We start from the raw sequence: 27,955 nt of genomic DNA, 5'->3' as shown, positions 1-27,955 counted from the left end.
GTCGTCTTATACGCCGGAAAATACGGTACTTTGTGCATCCCTTTGCTCCATTTTGACAAATCTCCTAATTGTTTTGTTTTAAGTAGCTGAAAACATCATGCTGTATTTGTGTATTTGTGCCCTGATCCCACCAAGGAAGCCAGCAGACAGAAACAGGATTTTATGCAGGGGCCCTCATGCTGGATCAGAGGCCCATCCATACTACAGAATAATAATAATAATAATAATAATAATAATAATAATAATAATAATTTATATCCCACCTCTTCCTTATGGATTGAGGCAGGTTACAACAGCACAAGTACAATACTACAATACATCAATAGTACATCAATAAAACACATAATGCATACAAACCAACACTACACAATTCCCTATCCCCTTACCTTAAAACAAAAACAATAGCATTATAAAATACAGATTAAAATTAATTAAAAATAGACATAAATGAAGTGAGACATCTTGGGGCAAACTGGGGCTATCCATATCAGTGTAGCAGGGGGCCAGTCTGGAAAGACCTTTTCCCCCTCTTTAACTGCCAAGGCTCCATCCTACAGAATCCTGGGATTTATTGTTTGGTCAGAGATCCCACAGGATTTCTCTGGTTGAGAATTCTAAATACCCCTTCCTAAACTGCAACTCCCAGGTTTTCATAGGATCAGACCATGGAAGTTAAGGTGGAATAATAGCACTATAATTCTATAGTGTTGAATAGACCCAAGGTTTGATGGGGACACTCACCTGAAAAGCACATCTGAATACCTATGTGATTGTGAAGTCGAAGGCTTTCATGGCGGGCATCCATGAGGCCGGCCATCAGCACAAAACAATACACATGCAAATCACTCCTGCATTCCGAGGCTCACACAGTCTATATACACCCAACTTTTTCCAGGTGAAGCATTCTCTGAAGATGCCAGCCACAGATGCTGGTGAAACGTCAGGAAGAAAATTTTCTAGAACATGGCCACATAGCCTGAAAAACCCACAAAAAACCACCTATGTGATTCCTATATGAAATGGAGGGTATAGATGGGAATGTATGATATGATATCAGGGTTCAGAGTGGATGTGAATGCACAGTTACACCTCACAGCCTAGAATGCTAGTTATGTAGAAGTTTTGGTGAGGATTTCATTTTTTAGAAAATAAGAACTTTGCAAACTTTATAAAGCCCTTCATAGAGAAAACTAGAGAGACACAGAGAGAAATTTAGATTTATTTTTGTATGTATTTATTAAAAATCTTGAATATGGGAAAGGTGAAACTAACAGATTTGCCTATTCAAGCCTGGGGTTTTGAGTGTACTGTATAGCATTTAATATTTATTGAGCCTAATTGTGATGCTCAGTTGTACTTATTTGAACTGAATGCTTTCAGTTTTTTTATAATAACTTGTCAAAATGTACAAAGTCTTGATTAATTTGATGAAAAGAACTTGCCATTAAAAAAATGAATGTGTGTGAGAGAAATTGACAGATTTGTCTATCCACAGTTACATACAATGCAAAGGTGCTCATACCTAAGAACTTTATCACACCTGTTTTCCCCCCGTTATGGGCACAGGAAGGGGATGCTGAAAAAGAAAACAGATTTTATCGCGCACCAAAGCATCCCCCAAAAGGCCCCATTCTGGCGCCCAGCACCAGGCTGTCCCCGTTCAGTGCTGAGGAGCGCCATTTTTGTCTGGAAATAAGAAGCAAATGTGGAAGATTTTCTTTCCTAATTATTTTTTTACACATTGAGGCTTTCTAGCCCAAATTTCACAAATGTGAGGAAGGAAAACTGAACTGACCAGTGGGGTCATTTTGACTCAGCCTGAGCATGGTGCTAAGCAGAGGTAGCCAAATCTGACCTCTTGGGTTCAGGTCTGACCCTTAGGGATTCCCTATATGGCCACACCTCCTTCCCCATAATGCCACTGTTTGTTGGTTTCCCAGATTTTTATGGGGTTTTCCTCCATCCTGGATGGTTGAAATGCCTCTCCTAAGGCTTAGTTACTGGTAGTCAGAGCTTTGAGTGAAAATATTCAGGTGTTTGTCGTCGTTGTTGTTGTTCTTTTCTGCCTTTTGCTCTACCTATCACTTGAGAATTTAATCCCTGGGAATTTACCTGATATTAAATTTGGCCTTTGCATTGAAAAAGATTCCTTAATTTGGCATACATTAATACAGAAAGAAGGAAGGGGAAGACAATGAGGGAAAGATGAGGAAATGAAATATTTTTAACCTTCCTTGCTATGGGGAAAATACAGACAAAAATCTCCAATAAACCCTTTCTGGTGATCATCTGTGCATAGCTACATCATATTTGCTGAGTTCCATTGCACCTTTTATTTACCAGTATTGACATTCTCTTTGTTTTCTCTCCCCTGCCTCCCTAGTCAAGTCAGAGTAGCAGAAACAGCATTTTTGTTAATCGATTCTCCTTCTTTCCTTCTTTTATTTTTGAGGCTTAGATCCTCAATCAGATTCTTTTTGTTTTGCCATTGAATGGATGATAATGGCCTGTTACAGACTGCCAAAATAAAGCTGCTTCTGGTCTCTTTGGAGGTATGCTATTTAAATGATGCTAAGAGTCCAGAGGTTGCGCCAAAGCCACACTCCATTCCTAAGCACTGGAGTTCAGCTTTGGTGCAGCTTCCGGATTCTTAGGATGCATGCATCATTTAAACAGCATACCTCCAAAGAGACCCGAAGCAGCTTTATTTTGGCAGTCTGTAACAGGCCAATGAGAATTAAAACAGTGATGGCTAGGTTTATATTATTCTGTAAAACACCATTTGTACTGAAATAATACTAATAGCAATGCAATCTTCCAAGGACTGGTATTAATCCTTTTCTGGCCTCATATTACTATCTCTGATAGGGAGAATAGGTCAGCCTTATGCTGTTTATGCATCCATCTATCTCAATCTCTTATCTTAATGACACTTGGATGCTGATTTATATTACTAGATGTCTGCTGCTGATATCATATCAACAGGAAAAACATCATATCTGTACTTATTGTTTCTGATTTGGTCAGAAATTTAAGTCACTCCCACACATTCTTTTCTAAAGCAATCTTCTATGAATTGTTAAATTAAAAATTGAATGTGTAAGGTGCTTCTAAACAAAGCTGCTGTGCATTTGTCTATGGCTGGAATTCAATTAGGGACACATACACATGTAGGTCACATGATACATGTGGGGCCAAAAAGTCACCACTGTACAATTGACTTATTCTTCTCATAGCAGTGGAAGTAGAGTTGCATAGACAGCATGTCCATCTGTGCCTTTTCTTTGTAAGGCCCCATTCTCACTGGCGCATTTGCCCTGGGTAGATCCGGGTTGGATTTGCTAAGCCAGTATTGAATCTCTCTGGAAAGGTAAAAGGACCCCCAGAGCCCTCATTCCTTCTTTCCTTTTGCCAGGGCTCTTCAGAGGGATTTGGGGGCCAGACCCCTTGACTGACCGATCAGCCAAGGGCGAAGGGGGCCCTCGAGCAACCGTGAGACTATTCATCAGGAGCATTCACATAATCTGTCATAATTTTTTTAAAACAGCCACTTGCAAAGTGACTGGTGCCAGAGGGGAGGCATGTTTTGCCAACTGCCCACCCTCTGACCTATAACCCTCCCCCTGAACTTGACCCGATCGTGATCGGGGACACGTTCACATTTGCCGGCATCCTGCAAGAAGCGGGTTTTCCAAAAATAAACAGGGAAAACCCCACTTTTGGAAAACTCGCTCTGAGGGGGATTTGCCCCAGATCAGGTGTGCAAAACCCTGATCTGGGTGTGTTAAAACTGGAGCCAGTAGGAACTACCCACTTTTAATCTGGTTTGAGAATCGGGTAAAAGGTAGTGTGAATGACCCCTAAGTTGTGCACTATGTTTGTGACTATGCATCCTATACTTCGCATTGTACATTGCACCATGGCACTCATTTATGATATGTGTTATGCAATGTTCTTGTTCTGCATCAAGGTTGTGTGGTGCTGCTGTGGTGTATGTCTGCATGCAGTTAATAACACTTCTAAAAGGACTGAAGCCTTATTCATGGAATTTTGCAGGGCATTCCAACACCTGATGCTATTTTTCACTAATACTGCTCTCAGGTTTCCATCCTTTATCATACTAGGGAAAAAACTGTTCACAGGGAAAAGATGGAATACATACTTTATGACTATGAAACAGTAGTGCTAGGAGTTGTCCCAACTGGAAGCATCCATAGATCTTTTTTCCTTGCCTTTCTGGTCTGCCCTGTTATGTTCTCTATGTGTAGATTCAGAGAAATGTGCAGAAATACAGGCTTGTGTTTGCTTGCTGCCTGTGTGTAAATGCTTAGATCCACCCAAACATTCTTCCTTTAACTATGCTGAAGCACTGAAAAACTGCAATCAGTTATTCCACCAAAGCAGCTCATTTGCTCAGTTCCATGTGGTAGTGAAATAAGATGTGCCAGAGCTAATCATGCACATGCAGGCGCTCTTAACACCATGTGGAGTTGTGCATATGGAACAATTAAAAATATGTCTTTTCTGCCTCACTGCACCAGTGTGTCTGTTGAAAATGCTGTGTTTTTTTTCCACCAGCCCATTTTAGAATCCCACCAGAAAATGCTTAGCATTTTATTTCTGGACTCACTGATAATGCATCAATTTGGAGATCAGATTTGAACTAATCTGTGGGAGTGGGAGGGGTAGACCTGTCTAGAAGTCCTACTTTACTTAGGACTGGATTGGATAATGAATCTCTGCTGGAAGGCAGCTAGTGAGGATGAAAACTGTAAAACATATTTACAGTTTCAGAGGATGTGTGCTGGAAGTAATACAATCAGCCAGGAGGAGCGAATGTGGATCTATTATCTTTGCTCAGTGGGCTGACATATCCTGTCCTCTTCTATGTCACACAAACAATGAGAACTTGTGACACAAGATGTAAAGAACCTTGAATCCTCCCTTTGGAAACTGTTGCCATTTCTGGAACATTGATGTAATTATGCTCGTCATTGTTTTATTGACACAGTTGTTTACTACTTATTCTGTGATGCCTAAACCTGTTTTACTTTGTAGTAAGCTCTCTGTGCTTCAGTGGCAGTTATTTTTAGTGGATTGTTCAGAATTCCTCCTCCCTAGCAACTTTCTTCAAGCAGGCACACTCTTGATGAGTTGTAGTCCAAAAATCATGAACAAATATACTGGCTGGGGAGGATAGAGATTATAGTCAATACTCTTGGAGGGCTTTGGGTTGGGAAGGCTTTTATAGGGATTGATTTTACATAATTGTCTACCTCTTACCTTTTCTCCAGAATATAATCTTTTGATTATATCATTTGCTCCAATATTCATTGATGCACCTCACTGAATATCCATGTTGTTTTAATGTTGTTGTTAACTGCTGGCAAGTCACCTTGAACTTATGGTGACCCTATGAATGAAAGACTCCAAGTCATCCTGTCTTTAACCATCCTGCTCAGGTCTTGCAGACACAGGACTGTGCCTTCCTTGATTGAGTATATTCAGCTCAAATGTTGTCTTCCTCTTTTCATACTGCCTTCTACCTTGTCAAGCATTATTGTCTTTTCTAGTGAGTCATGTCTTCTCATGATATAATGGGACAGTTGCAGTTTAGTCATCTTGGCTTTTGGGGAGAGTTCAAGCTTGGTTTGCTCTAGGACCGTTTACTGTTGCTGTTGTTTTTTAGCAGTCCACGGTATCTGTAGAACTCTTCTCCAGCACTACATTTCAAATTACAGTGCACCCTTGGCTTATGCGGGGATCTGTTCTGCCCCCCCCCCCCCGAGTAAGGCAAATACCACGTATGCTCAAGCCCAATTCACTTGAATGGGGCTCGTGCACACGGCGGCGCAGCGGCGGTGTGGTGGTTCGGCAGCACGTGACGCCCCTTGAGCCCCACGTGCTCCTGTGGGGCTCTACACAGGTTTGAGCATATGCTCAAACCCGTGTATAGCGTGCCTGCATATGACATGGGTGCACTGTACAGTGGACCCTTGCCTTACACGGGGGATCCGTGCTGGACCCCCCGGCGTAAGGCGAATTCTGTCTATGCTTGAGCCCCTTTCATTTGAATGGGGCTCGTATGTGTGGTGGCACAGTGGTGTGTGCGCGCCATGGGTGCGTGCCCCATTCATCTGAATGAGACGTGCCGCCCCGCACTCCCTGTGTGCTCCCCGTGGCTTAAGCGTGTAAGCTAAAAGCTGCGTATAGCATGCCTGTGTATAACATGGGTGTACTGTAGTAAATTTTTTTCCTATCAGCTTTCTTCACTATCCAGCTTTCACAACCATACATACAAAATGGAAATATGATGGCATGGGCAATCCTAAGTTTAGCTTTTAATGATATACTTTTACACTTGTCTAGTTCCTTCATAGCTCTCCTTCTAGGACCTAGTCTTCTGATTTCTTGACTGCAATCTCCATTCTGATTAATGACGTAGCCAAGGTATGGAAAAAAATCTTCAGTGACATCATCATCCGATTTAAAATTATGTAAATCACCTGTGGTAATTATTGTTGTTTTCTTAATATAAACCCACCTTTGGGCTTTCTTCCTTTACTTGCTTCAGCCTTTTGCTCGTTAATGCTAGCTCTCTGATGTCATCTGCATATCTTAATTTGTTGATGTTCCTTCCTATAGTTTTCACGCTTCCTTCCTCCAAGTCTAATCATGCTTTACATAGGATATCTTCAGCACAGATGACCAGCCCTGGTGGCGCAGTGGTTAAACGCCTGTACTGCAGCCACTCACTCACAAATCATAAGGTTGTGAGTTCAATACTAGCAAAAGGGCTGAAGCTCAACTCAGGCTTGCATCTTTCCCAGGTCATTTAAATGAGTACCCATTTTGTTGGGGGCAATTAGCTTACACTTTGTAAACTGCTTAGGGAGTGCTTAAGTGCACTGATAAGCAGTATAGAAATGTACTTGCTATTGCTATTGCTATGTTAAACAGACAGGGTAATAAAATGCAGCCTTGCTTGCCCCTGGAAACCATTCCATTTCTCCATGTTTTGTCTCAGCAGTGGCCTCTTGTCCCGAGTAAGGTTAGACACCAGAGCATTAAAATCTTGTGGCAAACCATTTCTTTAAGAGTGATCCATAGTTTCTTTAAGAGTGATCCATTAATGAGACTGATTGATTCTCTCCCCCTCTTTCTGTCTTCACAATATGTTCAGTATGGGATTTTGGAGGTAGCTTCTGTTTACTGTATCAGTGGTGTCTCTGTCCAGGGTGTGTGTGGGCTTCTGGGGGCAGGGCCAAAAGGGCACCCCCATCTCACTCCCACATTGCTGTACTCATGAATAGGCGGTGTGAGGTGTGTGTGTGTGCTTTCTTCAGGGAGAAAGATCCTGCATGCACCCTTCCCAGGTGCTCCATCTTGGGGGTTTTCCCGGGGGAAGACGCCTGGTACTCAGGAGGAGTATGTGTGCATCCTTCCTGGCTGCGCTATCCCAGGCTTTTTCCCTGGAGAGGAAGCCCAGGACAGAGTAGCTGGGAAGGGTGCTTGTGTGCTCCTACTCTTCCTCTGCCCCAGGCATCCTGGAACAGCCAGGAAGGGAGAGGAGGGTCCAACCGAGTCTTAGCCCTCTTCTTGGTGTTACCCAGTGCTGACCACACCCCCCCCCCCAAACCCACCTGTGACCACTGGTTGTATGCTTGGATTCAGTATTACAGCAAGATTGGTTAAAATAGAATCACATTTCTCCCACCTCAAGCTTTTTTGCATTGTTTACTGCAGACACACTGCTGCAGCTTGACACAGAAGGCCTGTCTTTCTCCAGCCCTCCTTTGTTATCTTCCCACTGCTGATGGTGCTAAAAAATGCTTAGCTAGGCAGAATTGAGGAAAGGGGGTTGAGCAGGCGTAAAAAGAAACTTCCCTATCAGAGACTTTATGAATTGAGGTATGCCTGTATCTTTAATTAAAAAAGACTTTGCATTATACCAAAAAAATAAAAAGTAGCATTGCTCCTGCCTGTTATGCTACTTTTGAAATGTATCTTTGTTCTACCTCATTAACTAATGAAAGAAACTTGTTGCAAGTAACTGCATTACTTACAATGAGTTTATTTTATTAGCTAATAGAGGCTAGTCAGAATAATTGCTTTACTTGCAAGCTATTATTTTATTTCCAAGGTCTGTTCTCAAGTGCATTTCCCCTCCCATTGCTGCCAGAGGGAGAATCCCGATTATGTTAGATGGCTCCTTTCTCTAGGTTGTTTTGCTCTTATTGGGGAGTAAGTTATTACTTGTTACTGGGTCAAGATATCACAACAAACAGGACACAGGCCAAAGTTCTGTGGTTTGCTTTACTGCTGCTGGGAGCAATAGTGAAGCAGGAACCTGGACACGGTTTGCCCTTGATAAATTGGTGTTCCTGTAGTTCACTACCTTATTACATGCTCTCCAGTTGTCCTGGTTTGGCCTGTCTGTATGAATACCCTTCCTTACTATCTGAACTGAGAACAACAAGCACTACAAAATGCAGGCCTATGACTAACATCATCAGTTTTTCTTTCTTTCTGATTTTTAACAACTTTGTCTGATGAACAAGCCAGTGGAGCTTCGAAAGCTTGCAACATGTATATTGTGTATTTTGGTTGGTCCCATAAAGATACAGTCGGCCCTTCTTATACACGGATTTTTTATACACGGATTCAAGCATACACGGTTTGAAAATGTTCAAATAAAGTATAAATTTCAAATATCAAACCTTGATTTTCCATTTTTTTTTATAAGGGACACCATTTTGCTATGTCATTATATTTAATGGGATTTGAGCATACACGGATTTTGTTATTCATGGAGGATCTTGGAACCAAACCCCACAGTATAACAAGGGTCCAATGTATCACTATTTTGTGGATTTTGGATGTTATTGTACTTTGCTTATGATCAGCACAGCTACCCCTGGATACTTTTTTTTTTGTGGGCTTTTCGGGCTGTTCTAGAAGAGTTTATTCCTGACGTTTTGCCAGCATCTGTGGCTGGCATCTTCAGAGAAAATCCAATCAACAACTCCCATTCAAGAATAGCTTCTGTCAGTGGAACAAGGAAGGTGATTAATCTCCTCAAAATTTGTTTTGGAAGGTTGGATGGATGTCTGGAGCAAATGTGTGTGTGTGTGGGAATCCACAGAGAAGAAAGGACTAAGCAGCCCACACCACACAAGCAGAAATCTGCTGACGCCATATTGCTTTTTGCCCATTGAGATGTTCTTCATCACAACCTCAAGCAATGCTACAGGGGCCTGTAGGTTAGTTAGTGTCTCCACTTAGTGAAGTAGATCTAGATTTGCTACTGGCAAATCTAGGTCACTCAATGATGGATGTTTCAGGGGAACCCTGCTTTCAGTTTGCTGTATCTTTAACAGAAATATGGCTTCTGTAGAATGCTATTATCAAGATAATGCATTTGATTCCGGGAATATTGCCAGTTACACTCTTCATCAGGATGATGTCATTGAAGTTGGCACTATCTTACTTGCTTTATCTTTACTGTTCATTTTATGTATGATCCTCTACTGTCACTTTAGTATCTAGGATTATTAAGAATGTGAGATTCTCTTGAAGTTTCCTCTTTCTCTTAGCACAAAGGCAGGATATAAATAAAATAAATTAATGTTTTAAATTTTATTTTGTCAAGCATTTCTCTTTAATGGAAGAACAAAAATATTTTATAGAAATTTGTTATAGTATCCCCATATCTGGAAACTATGGTCTAAGCCAGGGGTAGAAAGCATGTGGCATTCCAGATATTGCCAGACTGCAGCCCCCAGCATCCCTAATCAACAGAACCAATGGTGAAGAATGCTAAAAGCTGGATTCCAACAACAGCAGGAGGCCCATGTAATTCACACCCCTGGACTGAATTCAATTGATTGATTGATTGATATATATATATATATATATATATATATATATATATATATATCTCACTGTTCTTAACTTGCTGCTCTTGGATGAGGTGGAGCATCTCTAGGAATTTTGATACACCTTTTTTTTAAAAAAAAATTAAATGTAACATGCTGCTAATCTTTATGTCCTTGTGATGCTAAATTATGGTTATTGTAGGGGTGCACAAAGGGTGCTCCAGAGCATTTTTGTTGTTCCCACTTCCCTTCAGGGATTGTTTTTTAAAAGAATTCTGAGTCACTTCCTATTGTAAAAAAAAGGGATGGTTTTTACCTAAAATGGCCTAGAGACCCCCAAATATAGCAAAAATACTCTCTATGCCCACAGAGGCAAACATTTTTGAGGTTTTTTTAAAGGGGTCTGTGCAGCCTCCTGAGATCTCCAGGAGAGCTAATGCTAAGCACCTCCAGCCTCTGACATTTGCCTACCCTCGACTCAAGGAAACTGATACTTCAAATTTTGTAGAATTTATACAGGGATTCATTCCTAAAGAAGGGAAGAAAATAATGAAAATTTACACTTCAAAAAAGGAACAACATATTTATCATCGGTTGCCCCACATGGTGAAGGCACAATGAAAAATGATGTTTTGCTGAATCCACAGAGTGTTGTGGATCACTTTTTGAGCATTCTAGCTGCTGTGATGACAGCCAGCAACTCATTCTAATATGTCTGGACTGAAACAGTTCAAGTTCTCTTCTTCTTGTTTGTTTGACCTTTCATGATAACATCTCTAAGGTAGCAAATAGGAACTGAAATAGTTAAACCTTTATGATTCAAGGTGCATACATGATTATAAAAGGCAAAAAACAAAGACGGAAGAGTCTCCAAAAAGAACCCCCAAAGAAAAGGATCCAAAAGAAAGAAGGAGATGCATGCCTCAAACAAAATAAACACACAAATTTAAATGTAAAAAGGGTGTAATAACATCATATATAAAGTACATGTAAGCACCAGAGAATACAGTACAGAGAATACAATACAACTCTGTGACTGGCTTTTTATACAGTAATTGGTAGCTCCCACACATCAACAGACTTGTCTACAAGATTAAAATACTTCTCATTCCAGTTGCATAGAATGTGAAGGGGCCATAGGCAATTCACAGGAGTTTGGGCTTTTTGCAGGACCCCTCCCCCCAAAACTCCTTAAACTCCACAGAAAAACATTACACAGTTTTTCCTGAAGTATCTGCAGGAATTATTATCGCATATATGGCTGTCTGGCTGCTTCACATGGATTTGAAGGGCTGCACATTTTCAGTGGCATAGTAGTGAATAGATTCAAATTTGCACAGGACAGAGAAGACAATTAACTGTCAATGCAAATGTGTAAAAGTAAGCAGCAATTCCCATAATACACTTACATGTAGACTAGCGCTAGTGCATTGAATTGAAAGTGCATTGAAAGCATCAGTACGTGATGCAATGTTCTCTAGGTTATAAATTTATCTTACATCCAGTCATGTTTGTCTTTTATTATTTTTCCAAATATTATTACATCTTACATGATTTAGAATTATTGGAGACCAGTATGTTTTTGCCTGTTGGTCACTGGAAAGTTGCTTGGAAATTGAAATTGCTCCTTCTTATTGACAAAGATTTCTTGAAATGACTTCATAATCCTGGGAGTAGTTTTCTCATATGGATATTAGTACTCTTGTGGTATACAGACTATTTGGGGATTGCAATTTTGTCTATACATCTAACCAGTTTGTGAATTAGAACTGATTGTGATATCTGTGGGGTTTCAACTTGATCATAGAGCCATTATATCTGGAAAGTTTGAGACTACATTCTTAATTTGAAGCTTTATTTATAACATTGTGTTATAAACAGAACTATGTTCCTATATGTTCTTATATGTATATAGCCTTACATTATGCATAGATTGTGTATAGATCGTTATAATTCAGTGTTCTGTAGTAATTATATGCATTTTTTATTTTAAGGAATCATAGAGTTGGAAGAGACCACAAGGGCCTGCCATGCAGGAACACACTATCAAAGCACTCCTGACAGATGGCCAGTCAGCCTCTGTTTAAAAACCTCCGAAGAAAGAGAATCCACCATACTCAGAAGCAATATATTCCACTGTCAAACAGCTCTTACCATCAGGAAGTCTTTCCTAATATTTAGGAGGAAACTTTTTCTGTAGCCTGATTCCATTGCTTCATGTTCTAGTTTCTGGAGCAGCAGAAATAGGCTTGCTACTTCTTCATTATGACATCCTTTCAATTATTTAAACACAGCTATCATGTCACCCCTTAACCTTCTCTTCTCCAGGCTAAACATACCCAGCTCTCTAAGATGCTCATCATAGGGCATGTTTTCTAGACCTTTCATCATTTTGATCACCCTCCTCTGGACACACTCTGGACTCCACTTTGTCCACATCCTTCTTGAATTGTGGGTGCCCAGACCTGGACACAGTATTCCAGGTGAGGTCTGACCAAAGCAGAATAGGGTGGTACTATTACCTCCCTTTGTCCACAGTATACTCCTATTAATTCAGCCTAGAATTGCATTGGCTGCATCACATTGCTGACTCATGTTCAACCTGTTGTCCACTAAGACTCCTAGATCCTTTACTGATGTACTGCCATTAAGCAAGGTGTCCCCCCATCCTGTGCATTTCATTTTTATTGCCCAAGTGTAGTATCCTATATTTCTCCCTGTTAAAATTCATTTTGTTAGTTCTGGCCCAGCTTTTTCATCTGTTAACATCATTTTGGATTCTGATCCAGTCCTCTGGAATATTTTCAACCCCTTTTAATTTAGTGTCATCTGCAAATTTGATAAACATGGTCTCTATTTCTCTTCAAGTCATTGGAGATTATCACACGGGGGACAGGACGTCATTGTCCCGTCTTTCCTGTGTTATTGCGGAAAGGACTTTCAGATGACATTGTGCTTATCCAGACATTGTCTCATCTGAAAAGCGCAGGTGACAGTGATTGCACGAAATACTTTCCTATGACATCGCACTGATCCTGTCATTGTCCTGCCATCATTGAAGTGGCATTGCCCGGCATTTTGCATAATTGGAGTTCGTGTTAATGCAATGCCACTTCAATGATAGGATAATGACAGGATCAGTGCCATGTTATGAAAGACTTTTGCGCGATTGCTGTCATGGATGCGATAAAGATGGGGGAGCAATCCCGTCCCTATCTTGTCTCTGTGTGATAATCTTTGATAAATGTGTTGAATAGCACTGGGCCCAGAACACAACCCCACTAGCCACTTCTCTCCAGGATGAGGGGGAACCATTTCTGAAGGCCTTTTGGGTTCAGTCAGTCAGCCAATTACATCTAAGAGTCTCATTGTCTAGCCTACATTTTACAAGCTTTTTTTTTTTTTTTTTTGCATTATGGGGGAGCTTGTCAAAGGTTGTACTGAAATCAAGATACGTTATTGATGGTATTACATATTTGTTGCATTTAAACGTTTTGTTAATTTTGTTTGTGTGTTTCCTTCTTTTTAGAGGTTCTTTTCTTTGGGGTGTATACACAGTTATGTCAGTGTCATACCACTATAATTGTCATGGCTCCATCCTAAACTTTTGGAGATAGGTGAGGTACTTAGAATGTACCTTGAAAAGAGAGTGTTTCATAATTTTATCAGTTTAGTAATTGAGGCAGGCACTCACAATACCTTGGGGAATGTAGTTTGAGGAGGGAGGATGGGCTAGAGGTCTGTAGCAGAGAATTTCAAGTACTTCATCAAACCAAACATCCTAGGATTCATTATGACGGAACCAAGGCAAATAGTATGAAACTATAAAACAGTTCTGCCTTAACAGGATATACTTATAACATTAGAAGAAAGTTGTATAAAAACACTATGTAGAAAGAAACCAACTTGTAGTTGAAGGAGATACCTAGGATGCTGTAGCATGGCTTAGTTCTCTTTTGATCCTGGGGAAGTAAAAAAGACATTAAAACAAGTAAAGTTATTCCTATGAAGCTGGGCAACTGAGAAAGAAACACAAATTAATCTGGAGGAATCTGACCACATGTTCTTCAAATGATCTTGCAAGCACTTAGTTAATGTTTGGCCAAATCATTAGAGTAGGAAGGGAAAGAAAGGAGATGGCAAAGAATAAGTTTGGAATATTTAGAAATGCAAATATTGGTGTCTATAAATGTCTGACCATGTTCTTTGCTAAAAGGCATACTCTATTAGGGAGAAGTTGTGTTCATCAAGAGAATCTCCAAATTAGCATCTTCTACAGGCACCCAAAGCTGCATTAATAGAAAAATACATGAATCAGTCCATTCCTGTCTTCCTGTAACAGGCAAAAGGCAGGTGTTGGAGCTGGATTTGGTATCAAATGATTATATTTTTACTCTTTGAGTGTTTTCCATTTCTGTGAGCAATGAAAAATCCATTATCAATGCTACAGGGTTCAGTTTTCTTTGAGAGAGAGAGAGCTATGCATGCATGCACATGACATTTATCTAGTATCTCCTTCCTTTACAAATGTACAAGCAGTGCTATTGAAAATAAGCAAGCTCCTACATACAGGTAGTAAAACCCCTGATCCTGCAACAGATTGGTCAAGAATCTGTGTTAACAGTTGGGATTTAAAGTGGTCAACTCCACCCCCAGGTGTTGGTGTTCATATTTAATTGAATGTTATTCATTTTTCACATTTAGGTAGGAAGTTGCTTGCATAAAGTACAGTAATGGAGAAAGGTTTGTTGGAAGTGAAAATGGCTTTAGAAGGAACTTTATTAAAAATTTAGAAGATTTCCACATGCCTGTGCTGTAGGATTTAGAAATGGAATCTGGATTGAACCTCCTTGGAGATGTCATCATGCATTAGTTTCCTGAGTCGCAAAAACCTGTTAAATTAACAGTTTATTTTCTGACAACTTTCAGTAAAGCCACTAAGATATCTTGATGGGATGAGATGGTTATGACTTGCCAAATAAACGTATTTCTTACCTTTCCCTTAGGAAGCCACTCTATGGATTGTTTCAGTATAATCAGAATATGATTGGACTGGAGTCTTTACCTGATCCCTCAGACACTTGGGAAATAATTGAGACTATTGGAAAAGGAACATATGGTAAAGTCTATAAAGTGACTAATAAAAAGGATGGGAGTCTAGCAGCAGTGAAGATTTTAGACCCTATCAATGTAAGTAAAGACAATGTTTTAAAAAGCTGCTTGTGCATTGCATGCACGAATGTGTATGAAGTTGATATTCAGGAATTAGACAACATGAAAGAGTTTTTGAGTGAACATTCAGGGATTGTATATCTGAATAAGGGAAAGAATAGTAGCAGTTTCAGTACTGTATTTGGCCCCAAGCTGCAATGGAACATTTATTCACATTGAGAAAAAACCTTTACAAATGCATCTGTTTCAAGGTTTGTGAAACTATTAACCAATTAATACAGGTATCTTTCTATGATCATAAGGTAAATATAAATATCAATTATTGTTGTTTTGCACTGTATGCAAGTAAATGCACCCAACTAAACATGTGAATATTTGAAAATGTGTGTAAGTGGAAGTATGAATTAAAAATGTGTGTATTAGTGAAATGTGTGCCAAAATAATGTATTGCAAATGAACACAGAACAAGGCCACAATTTAAATTTTGAGGAATTTCTGAGAAAGAAAAGCAAACAAAACCAAGAGTTTTGTATGTCTTTTAGCCCCAAATGAATGCCAATATACAGTCTTCGAACCACATAATTATAAGGCAGAGCTGTAGCCATAGACAACGTTCCTGTATCTTGTGCAAAGAGGCAAGATCTAGCTTGCTAGCTGAGATTTGGCAATTTGTTCAGTACAGAGAACTAAATGAAACATTATTTGCTTTTACAAATTGAAATGCATCTCTGTGATCAGAAGGGGCAAGAAGTTACTCAACAATAGCTAGCATCTGCAGGACTCCCCGTACTGCAATAAAAGTCCATGCATTTCACATCATCTGTCTATAATAAAAGGCCACAGGCTATCCCAGATCATGGAAATATGCTCTGTCATGCTCTGCCAGCTCACACAATCCTGCACAGTGTTTGACTTCAGTGAGATTTAAGTTGCCTCCCTGCAACCAAGATGACACTTGCTATGTTGTATATTTATTTTCTCTCTGAGTGAATCAGACTCTTTGATCTGAAAGCTTCAATACATCTTTCCCCACAGAAACTTGCAGTGATAAGGCTGTGATATTTATAAAAAAAAAAACCCCTGATATCAGTGTGTCTCCATTTTAGGACGTGGATGAGGAAATTGAAGCGGAATACAATATCTTACAATTTCTTCCTAACCATCCCAATGTTGTTAAATTTTATGGAATGTTTTACAAAGCAGATCAATATGTGGGTGGACAGCTCTGGCTTGTGCTTGAGGTAAGATACTTTGGATCACTAATTTTTCATTAATGGTGCCAACATTTGTGGGAGGGGACAGTGTATGTGTATGAGAGATCCAACAAATGTCCATTCTTATCACATGGATATTGGGTACAGGAAAGCAGGTATGTTATCAGAGACACCTGCTGCCCTGTAAATGCATGGCCCCCTGTCATGTATACATTGCATCAAGGGGACTTTAGTTAGAAGTAAATGTTTCTAGATCGAGTTGGTCTGTTAATCTGCCTATCTCTCCATCTGCCTGTTTCTGGATCCAGATAGTCTTCCTCCCTCTCTCTCTGGAGATTACCACATTAGTAATAAACCCTATTTACCTCTTCCAAGTTACATTCAAATTTGGGATGCAGCCAGGTATAATTGCATGGATTTTGCCACCATTTCTGCCTCCTGACTCCATCCAGGCAAAAATCCGGCTAAAATCAGTCCTCAGCTGGCCGATTTGCAAAGCTGCGAAGCTCCCAAAAGTGAAAAGCGGCTGGTTGAGGGCAGATTTTAACCAGATTTTAGCCTGGATGCAGTCAGGAGGTGACAATGTTGGCAAAATCCATGCAGTAATACCCTACTGCATCCCAAATTCAAATGTAGCTCAGAAGAGGTAAATCGGGTTTATTAGTAATGCGATAATGTCATAGAATCATAGAGTTGGAAGAGACCACAAGGGCCATCCAGTCCAACCCCATGCCATGCAGGAAATCACAATCAAAGCATCCCCGACAGTCAGCCTCTGTATAAAGACCCATCTCCCTCTCCAGTTGATCTCTCAGTCTTTCTCTGGATCCACTTGCTCTCTTGATCACCCTGTCTCTGGATCCAAGTTTTAAAATTATAACATTTCAACTAGCCCTAAACATATACAGAAAGATTTTCTATAGATAGCTTCCATATTGGTTGTAACATTCATCTGAAATGGTACTGTGTTGCATTTCACACAGAAAATTAAAAAATAAATTACCACTCCAAATTGTCAGTGCTCAGAATCTGGAAACAGTATTATTTCTGTGTATGTGTACTGTAAGGATTTACTGAATGAGAATCTAAAGAAAGACAGTAGGCTGTTTATGCTACACAATTACAGATGGCCTGCTGCATGCACAGATTTTGCATCCACAGGTTCAACCAACAACAGTTTGCATATATTCTCCCTCCCTCCCTCCCTCCCTCCCTCCCTCCCTCCCTCACACACACACACTCCAAAAAGCAAACCTTGATTTTGCTGTTTTATATACAGGATGCCATTTTACTATGCCACTGTATATAAGGTAATGGGGAGAAGGAGAGCAAATCTCAGTGGGCACTTAGTGGTAGGGAAAGGATTTTTAAAAGCCTTTTTTCTGGACCATTCCTCTGTTCCTAACTTTCCACTCAAAGCTCCTGTTTGACCTGTGAATAAATTCCTTTGTGGGGTAGATAGCAGCATTGGGGATTCAAATTAGCAGCAGGCAGGAGAGAGATTGCTGTGTGTGTGTGTTAAACTGTCTTTGAGTCAGCCTCGATTCATGGTGACCTTGTGGATGAGAGAGCTCCAAAAAACCCTGTCCTCTTTTGCTCTGTTTTGGTCCTGTAAATTTGGGCCCATAATCTTCCTGATTGAGTCTGTCCATCTGGCATGCAATCTTCCTTTCTTTGTGCTGCCTTCTACCTTTCCTACAGGTAAATATCTGGATGATTTGCAGATCTCTGCGCATTTTTATCCTAATTGTTTAAAAATAGCAACAACCTTCCCATACTAAGTGACACTGCTGGAATTACAACAGATTGAAATATTGGGGTTGTTATGTGCAAAGGATTGTGAATTCCATTCAGTTTTGTTCAGTTCCGTTCACTTCTCACAGATTTTGGGCTCAGAATAGCCAAATTATCAATTTACACTCGCCTTCCACATTTGCTGAGGTTAGGGGCACAGGACCCCTGTGAATGTGGAAAAAACGCAAATAACAAAAACACTATGTTTTTACCTGAGAGAACACCTCTCTAGGAATCTCTAGGTCCTCCAGTGCAACTCTGTGGTCAACATCTGCCAGACACTGACTATAGAATTGCGCTGGAGGAGCTACAAATGCTGAGTGGAGTGTTCTCTCTAAGAATCTCTAGGTCCTTCACTGCACCCTTTGGTTAAAGTTGACCATAGAGTTGCGCTGGAGGACCTAGATAGTCCTAGACAGAACATATTAATAAAATCTGTGAATAATCAAATCCTCAAAAGTCAAAGTCGCAAATGTGGAGGGACGAGTGTAGTTTTTAGTTCTTACAGATTTTGAGTTTTAGGCTCAGAACAACTAAATTATCAATTCACTTTTCAACTTTTCAACCAGGCTTCAGTTAGTGGTCTATAGAATTTTAGGAGGGAGGAAAAAATAAGAAACTAGACCCTGCAAACCTGAAGTCTACCCGCTTCTTTTAATTTAGAGCAGGAAAACATGGTAGAAGGGGAAGTATTAAATAAACATCCCAGCCTCTGGCAGCACTTCCTTGGTTGCCCTGGGGCTGCTTTGACCTTTTTAAAAAACCCTAACAACCAACCAAGTCTGCTCCTGTGTCCCCTGCATCACACCTGCTTTGACCTTGAGGAATACTCCTTTGTGGATTGCAGTCATCTAGCCAGAGGAAAAAAAGGGTAAAATGTTAGCATTATTAACCTATCTGAAATATCCTGTACTTCAGCATTTGCATAGCAGTTTTGTCCGCATGCAGCAGTTGCTATTTATAACTCTTAAATTCAATGAAAGAAATTCTATACAAAGGGCTCAAATGCTTTCATGACTGTTTCTTTGATGAAATCATATATTCTTTGTGATGTGGCTAACTTCTGGAATAATTAAAAGTTATTTTTTAAAAAGTGCTCATTTCCCTTCAGCATATATCTTCAGGCTTATTAATTATGAATGATATATTTCTCCTATTGATATATTTCTCACTTATAATCATAATGAATACTTGGGTCACCTACGACTGAGTTCCTGTTACCTAAACCTAGAATGGGCAACTTGTGGCCTGACAGATGGCGCTGGATTACAACTCCTATCTTTCCTCACTATTGTTCATATTAGATAGGAAATGCAGTCCAACATTATTTGGTGGGCTACCTGTTGCCACCTTAGTGTGTGTGTGTGTGTGCGTGGGCATGTGCCTTCTGTTTACCTATGGTGGCACCATGAATTCCACAGAGTTTTCTTTGGCAAGTAACACTCAGCGGTGGTTTTGTCAGTTCATTTCTCTGAAATGTAGCCAACAGTCCCAGATGTTCATTGACAGTCTCCCATTCAGGTACTAACTAGGGCTGACCTTGCTTAGTTTCCAAGATCAGGCAGGATTTGGTTTTTATTGTTAACCACCCTTGGGTCAATCTTAACTCATGGCGACCCTGTGGGAGTGACAATTCCAAGACTCCCTCTCCTCCACTGCTCTGCTTAATTCCTGTAAGTTCATACCTGTGGCCTCTTTAATAGAATCCATCCATCTAGCATGTGGCCTTCCTCTCTTTCTACTATTCTCCACCTTTCCTAGCATTATTGTTTTTTTCCCCATTGAGCCATGCCTTCTCATGATGTGACCAAAGTATGACAGTCTCAGTTTTGTCATCTTGGTTTACAGGGAGATTTCCTGCTTGATCTGTTCTAGGACCTATTTACTTGTCTTTTTGGTTGTTCACAGAATCCTCAGCACTTTTCTCCAGGTCCACATCTTGAATGAATTGATTTTCTTCCTATTTTCTCTCTTAACTGTCCAGCTCTCACATCCACACATGGTAACAGGCGATATAATGGTTTGTATGAGACTAATTTTTGTGCTCAGTTATACATTTTTGCTCTTTAGGATCGTTTCTAGTTCTTTCATAACTGCCCTCCCCATTCTTAGTCTTTTTCTGATTTCTTGACTGCAGTCCTTGTTCTGATCAATATTTGATCCCAGGTATGAGAACGCTTTTATTATTTTTATTTCCTAATTGTCTAGGATGATTTGTTTTTATGTTCAGCAGTAAGCATGCCTTTGCCCTTTCTTCCTTGACCTTCTTTAGTAATTGCTCTAGGTCTGTGATGCTTTGTGCTAGTAGTATGGTATCCTTAGGATATTCAGGAAGGCAAAATGAATTCCTGGAGCCTATTTTGATTATTAAGACATACCCCATAGTGGACATAACTGGAAACTGGAACACATCTGTTAAAGAACTGGATACTTATATGCTGTTGACTACCTGCAGCATCATTTGCCAACAATAAAATTTATCTCATAGTAAGTGAGGTGTATCTGTTTTTGATATCAGTCTTGTGGCGTCCTGAAATTGTAGCCAGTTCTTGCTCAGAGCAGAAGGTAGTGGGTAGAACAGGGAATTGTGCACTTTTATAAATGTTATTGTTCTCTTAGCATGCTGATAGCCTCCTCTAATTTCTGAGTATTCCCATTTTGCTTCCAGCTCTGTCAGTAGTCAGCATGACCCAAGTGTGCTATTAGATGGAGGAGTGCTGATGCCTCATCTTAAATGTGTCATTGTGGATCTAGTAGTGAACCATACTGTCAGAGGAGCTTTACAGAGCAGTACTGTTCAGTCTGAAACTAGGGGTTGTTATATCCCAAATGGTCCACTGATAAATATAATAAAGGATGAAAGAGAAATAGAAGGGCTATGGCACAATACCCGCCAGACATACAAGGGTGATGCACTAAAAATGCAGGTGAAAACTCATTTAGAAAGTTTTTGATTTTAATTGTTTTTTTCTTCCTTCATTTTAACTTCGGGAAAGTTGTTAGTGGGGAAAATGCAAGAAGCTGTGTTTTTCTAGATTAGAATATTTCTTCTCAGTTGTTGGCAGAATGAGCCATAAAACCTGAATACAGAGAGCTAGGTCTTCAGTCATTTTTATATATCTTGTTAGCAGAAGCACTGATAGAGCAAAGGTTTGAAAGAATTCCGATCTTTGCTGCCATTTATCATGTTCATTGGCCTGGTTCTCTCCCACCTCCACTTTCTTGCCCCAATGCCTGGATTTTCCCTCACATAAATCCAATTTTGGGAAAGCCAGACATTGCTGTTGCATGCCTTCAATTCTTTTCCAACTTATGATGACCCTAAGGCAAGCCTGTCATGGGGTTTTCTCGGGCTGAGAGTGTCTGACTTGCCCAAGGTCATCCAGTGGGTTTCCATGGCTAAGTGAAGATTTGATCCCTGTTCTCTAGAGTTTCCAGCATCAAAGTCCAATGCTCAAACCACTACACCATAGGCACACAAGAATTTAAAAACTTTGTATTTGTGCTATTAGATACAGATGTTTTAAAAAATAATTAAAAATAATAAAACTTTTCTGTTAAAAAACAGTTTTGTCTAGTTGAATTGTCTACTAAAATTCAGTGACAGAATTTGTTGGTTCAATTCCTTATTCCTCCTCTGGACCTCTGTCTGACACCTCAGTAAGTTGCTGCAAAGTTACAATATTGTAATGGTTTAGATGTAGAAATAGGAGATTATCGCACTGTGTTCTGAGAACGTTCCTATCATCACGTGATGAGAACGTTCCTGGAACAGATATTACTGCATTAGTAAACTAGAACGTGATCAGAACTGCATTTTACCGCACAGCGATTCCTGAAACCGTTCCGAGAACATATTCCACCAAGGCCGCCTCCGTCTCCTGATTGGCTGAAAGAATGACAGGCAGGGAGGCAGTGAAGCAGGCAGGCGAGCGACTGCAGTGAGGGAAGGGGTGTGTGTGAGAGAGAGAGGGGGGAAAGGAGGAGGGAGGGAAGGGAGGGAAGAAGGAGGGATCGGGAGGAAGGCAGGGAGAAAGAGAAATGGGGAGAGATGAGCCTTGCAAGTTACATCCCAAACCTCCTTTGCAAGGCTGGGAAGAAGGAGGAGCTCCATGCAGGTCTCTTCAAGCCGAAGAAAAGCAAGTTGCCAGGGAGGGGACTGGGCCAAGGGCAGAGCCCCGGCAGCCATAGCAGCTCTTTAAACCGGTTAGAAAAGAAGAGTCCTCTGCTGTCATCCCAATTCCCCATTTTGGCTGCTTGTCAGCCTTTTGCCTCCTGTGTGTGTGCGCATGTAATGTGTGCCTTCATAGAATCATAGAATCATAGAGTTGGAAGAGACCACAAGGGCCATCCAGTCCAACCCCATTCTGCCATGCAGGAAATCACAATCAAAGCATCCCCAACAGATGGCCATCCAGCCTCTGCTTAAAGACCTCCAAGGAAGGAGACTCCACTACACTCTGAGGAAAGAGTGTGTTCCACTGTCGAACAGCCCTTACTCTCAGGAAGTTCCTCCTAATATTGAAGTGGGATCTCTTTTCCTGGAGCTTGCATCCATTGCTCCGGGTCCTAGTCTCTGGAGCAGCAGAAAACAAGCTTGCTCCCTCATCAATGTGACATCCCTTCAAATATTTAAACAGGGCTATCATATCACCTCTTAATCTTCTCTTCTCCAGGCTAAACATCCCCAGCTCCCTAAGTCGTTTCTTGTAGGGCATGGTTTCCAGACCTTTCACCATTTTAGTCGCCCTCCTTTGGACATGCTCCTTTTTGAATTGTGGTGCCCAGAACTGGACACAATATTCCAGGTGGGGCCTGTGAGCTTCCCTCCCCGCTTTAATTCTTGTCTGGCTCTTTGCTATGGAATTCTGGGAGTTGTTTGCTTGCTTTTGTGTGTTGCTCCAAACAGAGGAGCTTTTGTGGGTTCCTTCCTGGAGGGAAGGAGGAGAAGGTCCTGGGCATCCCTGCCATCCTTGCCTCCTGCAGGCTGCCAGCACAGGAGCCCCGCTGGACATAACACTAGAGGCCCCCGCAGAAGCAGCCAGACCCTCTCCCTCTTGCTCTCTGCTCTGGCCCCCCCCGTTTCCCTCTCTCTTTCTCTCTCTTTCCCTTCTTTCCTCTTCTCTCACTTGTCCCAACTTTCCTCCCTTCCCTCCCTCCTTCTTTCCCCCCTCACACACACACACCTTCCCTCACTGCAGTCGCTCGCCTGCCTGCCTCCCTCCCTGCCTGTCATTCTTTCAGCCAATCAGGAGACGGAGGAATGAGAGAACGGATTTGAGAACAGATAAGAATATCGCACACACCTCTGTTGGAACGTTCTCATCACGTTTCAGCTCTCTGGGAACACATTCATATCTGTACCCTCCTGGAACACATTTGGAACACATTTAAACGTTCTGAGAACCCGATTGGAACACATACGTGCGGTATACTCAAATGCGTTCCGTTCTCATCACGTGATGAGAACGGTCTCAGAACGCAGTGCGATAATCTCCATAGTCTGATCTGATAGAAGGCACCTTTTTGTGTTCCTGACAGACACTGGAAACATTACTTTTCTGTCTACAGTTCCCAGAATGCCTTAGTCAGTATACGATAGCACTTAGTCAGTACACGATAGTATACTTAGTTTACGATAACAACGTGTGTGTGTGTGTGTGTGTCCTGGAGTGATTGGACATGACCTAGGAAAGATGTGGGCAGAATGTGGCCTTCAAATCTCTTTTGTGCCCACCACTTCTGCGAATGAAAAAAGACAGAACTCCACTCTAAAGAAAATAAGTGATGCGTGCAAACATCTTATTTTTAGCCAAATTATTGCCCTAGAAGGCCCCTAAGCTGTAGAAATGCAAGTTATTCTTACTCTCTTTCATGAAAAGAAATACTGTGTGCCGCATGCAGAGAGGAAAGCTTATATCTGTGTGACCTTTCTCCTTGCACAGATGAGCATGGAAAGCCTCTGAAGTTCACAACCTTCCAGATTGTTCTTGTTGGATATGGTTAAAGCTGAATTCTTCTGAATGTGCTTACTGTCCAGGTAGAACTGATAGATCCCTGCAGACGTTTGCAAACTGAACGATTTTGTTGAATAAAAGACTTTTTCCTTTTTTTTGCTTTATTCTTACTCTCCCACCCCTTTCACAGCTGTGTAATGGAGGATCTGTCACAGACCTTGTCAAAGGCCTACTGAAGTGTGGCCAACGGTTGGATGAAGCTATAATCTCATACATCTTATATGGTGCTCTCCTGGTAAGGATGTTCATTAAGCTTCTAATGACAGCAGAGGGTGCAATTCACTCACTGGATACATTTTCCGTTTATAAGCGATGGTGTTGCTGGCAGTAAAAGAGACAGGCTGTTATAGCAATGTGATGTCTGTCTGTGTGTGTGTTGCTCTGAAGATGCAATACAGTGGGCAGATGTTTCTGTAGTGTAAGTGCAGATTGTCTTGATTATTATCTCTAACATTAGGAGAATTATATTTAAATATGGAATTAAGCATCCTTATTACTCTCATCTCTTCTTATTGTTGACACTCAGGGTTTGCAACATTTGCACAACAATCGAATCATCCATCGAGATGTCAAAGGGAACAACATTCTCCTGACAACAGAAGGAGGAGTGAAGCTTGTTGACTTTGGTAATAATAGTTTGCTTCCTTCCTTCCTTCCTTCCTTCCTTCCTTCCTTCCTTCCTTCCTTCCTTCTTGTGCTCTTTAGCCCATGGTTTTTATTTTTGATAGCACGAAGAAGCAGAGACTTTTTGGTATCTGAGGACCAAGCTATCTAACATTTTTTATATTCCCCATGAGTGCAGGGCTGCTTTTTTTTTTTTTTTTAAAGGAATTACCTGTACAGAGGATTCAATCTAGAATGAGAACCTAGCATAGAGCCTTTAATGATTATTTGCCTCATTCAGGAGTCCTGATCTGAACTGAACCCACTGTTCCTATAATTTGTGAATTGTGTTAATTTTGTTCATATTTATTATGGAGGGCAAAAGGTTCAAGCTCACAATGCTAATCAGATGAGGGGCCAAGAAATAGCAATTTTGAAAAACAACTTTGCACTCAAGAACAGCGCTGTATGATTAAAGTTGTGATTAAAGCTGTATGATTAAAATGAAGGGTAATTTTGCCGTCAGAGCTAAAACTTTACATTACCTGTACTGCCAATGGGATCTTTTAAATTATTGCTCACAGTCAGGTTGGGGAGCCCCCCCTCCCTATTTTTGCAGGGGGAGGAGAATGATTGGGTAGGAAAACAATCACCCTACTCACATTATGTGGAAATAACTCCCTTTGTTGTCCTCCCTCTCCATCTTTAATTAATTTACCAAACATAGACACTAATGAGATAATCGCATGCCAAATTGCCACCAGGATAGACACGCATTGTAACCATCACTGATGGATCTTATCACACTGCCTCATAGCCAAGTAGTAGGCAGCCCATATCCAGCCTGGGCTTCTTCTGTAGTTTTGCAAGAACAGGATTTTCCCATTCTTGAAAAGCTGCAGGAGAAGCCCAGGTTGGATATGGGCTGCTTACTGCCTGGCTACAGGGCAGTGCAATAAGATCCATCGGTGACAGTTACAACACGTGTCTATCCCGGCAGGGAAATTGGTATGTGGAAATCTCCTTAGCATTACACCTACTTTACCTTTACTTTTTTCTTTAGGTGAAAATAGGAGTATGAGGGTTGGAATAATGCACAAAAGTGAACATGTAACTGAAGAAATAGTTTGGAGTCCAGGCAGGGAAAGTGTAATCCTGCTGATCCAGGGGAACGCAAGCCCAGCAGCTGTGGCTATGCATCCATGTCTTTTTGAATTAATAGGCAGTAATAAAGACCAGCCTTGGGAAGTGAGGGATAATTAAATCCAGCTTTGGCCTTCCCGTTCTGAATAGCTGATGGAAGGTAGAGCTTCCTCTTCACCCTATAACAAAAGTTTTACATTGTGATAATAACTAGCAGGTGGGGCAATACCTGCACACCTTTCATGGTGTAGCTATTTAACAGCTTTTTTTGTGGAGAGCTCACTGGGGAATCAAACTCACTCCTAGGAGTGATGAGTTTGATTCCCTGCATGGCCTTCCACAAAACAAGCTGATATAATTATGGGGGTTTTCCAACCCTGCTGAAGGCCAAAGCTGGCCTCATGACACTCCAGTGGCATGCTGCCAGAGTGTCATGAAGTTGCCCATGTGTAAATGTCCAGAGCGGCTTCTGGGAGGCTTCTGGACATGGGGCACCAAAATGTCATGCCCCAAAGCCACCCAAATGGTGGCATAAAAGGACCATCTGTTTGTCACCTATCTAAGTTATTTTTATAGTTACAGGAGTTGGGGAGAAGTACAAGATTTGGTTTGTGCTTGGTGCAAGATTTGGTTTGTGCTTGATTTGGGCTTTGAGGTGATGACAAGGCAGACTAGGAGGAGAGTGTGTTTTGCCTTGTATGTGCTGTCAAAAAATAACCACAGAACACCAACATGGGAGAAAGGCCACAACTTTATTAAACCATTGGTAGGGTTGGCACAAAGCATAAGGTCGGGATCTGTGCAATCAAACAACCCGTTGTTGTTTGATTATCCAAAGCCGGGTCCCTACCCGGTGCTTGGGATGACCTAGGGGCTAAGGAACACCGCTTGAGCGCAAACCATGCCTTGCGTTCCCCAATTCACAAAGCCCCTAGTCACCGGGAGGCGCACCTGCGTTCTGGTCCCCGCAATGGCCAAACGCCTTCGCTCATCACCCCCAGGTACCTTGTGACTCCCAAACCAGAACTCCATAGCCCTGGTACCACCAACGTTCAGATCCTGGCCTATGCTGCTGAACAGTTGTGACAAAAAACCACCTGAAACAGCGGTGGGCGGGCGGGAGAAGCTCAAGGCTACCTCCCTTCCAATGCTTCGCTCCATCCCTGTTCGGAGCCAAGCGCCGACTGAGGCGGAGAGGCCTCCGAACAGCAATTTATACTGTTCGGCCCCTCCCCTCTGTGTGAAATTGTGGGGCCCCGCCCCCAAGGCCGAGCCCACCAATGGGCAGCCTTGGAGGACCGGAAGCCCCGCACCAGCGAGTCCGGCTCCTAGAGTGTCCTGGACCAGAAGGGCCGCCCCTTCCGGCCCTTTAACCAATCGGGAGCTGGACAAGCCCCAGAGCACTCTGGGGCTTGTAGTTTTTTGCTGCTTGACAGCGGCAAAGCAGTCTGCCCCTGCATTGGGGCGACTGCTTTTTATACCAAGAGGCTAGGCATTAAAAAAAAGTAGCTATTTTAGGCGGGATACACACCTCCATTTTGTAGTGTGGTGGTGGCGGCAGTAGGGTTGGGAAGCGCACACCTTTCACACACTCCCTAACTTTAGTAAATACTGGGAGCGAAAAGTGGTGGCACCCTGTCTACATGGGCGCTGCCATTTTGACGTGATGGATGCCAAGCATCCGCACGTCCCAGTGTACTTGTGATTTGTCAACATGTCCCGGTGCACTTGTGACGCCATAAGTGTGCCATTGGTGCATTGTGGCGTCACAAGCACACTACAAGAATTAAAACAAAACAAAACAAACAAGCTTCATTTATATACCGCTTTATACCACCTAAGCAGTGTCTAAGCAGTTTACAACTGTAAGCTAATTTGCCCCCAACAATCTGGGTACTCATTTTAGCGACCTCAGAAGGATGCAAGCCTGAGTCAAGCTTGAGCCCTTTTGCTGGTCTTGAACTTGCAACCTTGTGGTTTTGGGTGAGTGGCTGCCGTACAGGCATTTAACCACTGCGCCACCAGGGCTCCTGGCTTTTTGCAGGTTCTTTTTGTTTCGCGACGGAGCCGTGTGGTTTGGCAGCTGCGGCTCCCTCGCGGTGCAAACCAGGGTGGCTGGAGACCGCCCTTTTTG

At 41.6% G+C, this 27,955-nt stretch overlaps 1 protein-coding gene across 7 annotated transcripts in view; it reads left to right on the top strand.

Moving 5' to 3' along the window:
• Positions 1-27,955, top strand: part of MYO3B (myosin IIIB) — a 395,071-nt gene that overhangs the window by 42,552 nt on the left and 324,564 nt on the right. For all 7 annotated transcript variants that reach the window (XM_089519779.1, XM_089519780.1, XM_089519778.1 and 4 more), the window contains 4 exons: positions 14,885-15,068; positions 16,157-16,291; positions 24,206-24,310; positions 24,602-24,701. In XM_089519779.1, the coding sequence (XP_089375905.1) occupies positions 14,922-15,068; positions 16,157-16,291; positions 24,206-24,310; positions 24,602-24,701 (487 nt within the window). In that variant the 5' untranslated portion in view covers positions 14,885-14,921. The remainder of the gene's footprint in view (positions 1-14,884; positions 15,069-16,156; positions 16,292-24,205; positions 24,311-24,601; positions 24,702-27,955) is intronic.

Source organism: Sceloporus occidentalis, unplaced genomic scaffold, assembly GCF_023333645.1.
Source record: "Sceloporus occidentalis isolate IW3139 unplaced genomic scaffold, rSceOcc1.0.p SCAF_4, whole genome shotgun sequence".
In the NCBI taxonomy this organism is placed as follows: domain Eukaryota; kingdom Metazoa; phylum Chordata; class Lepidosauria; order Squamata; family Phrynosomatidae; genus Sceloporus; species Sceloporus occidentalis.
Note: the sequence above shows the minus strand (reverse complement) of the source record. Positions and strands in the feature narration are given on the sequence as shown.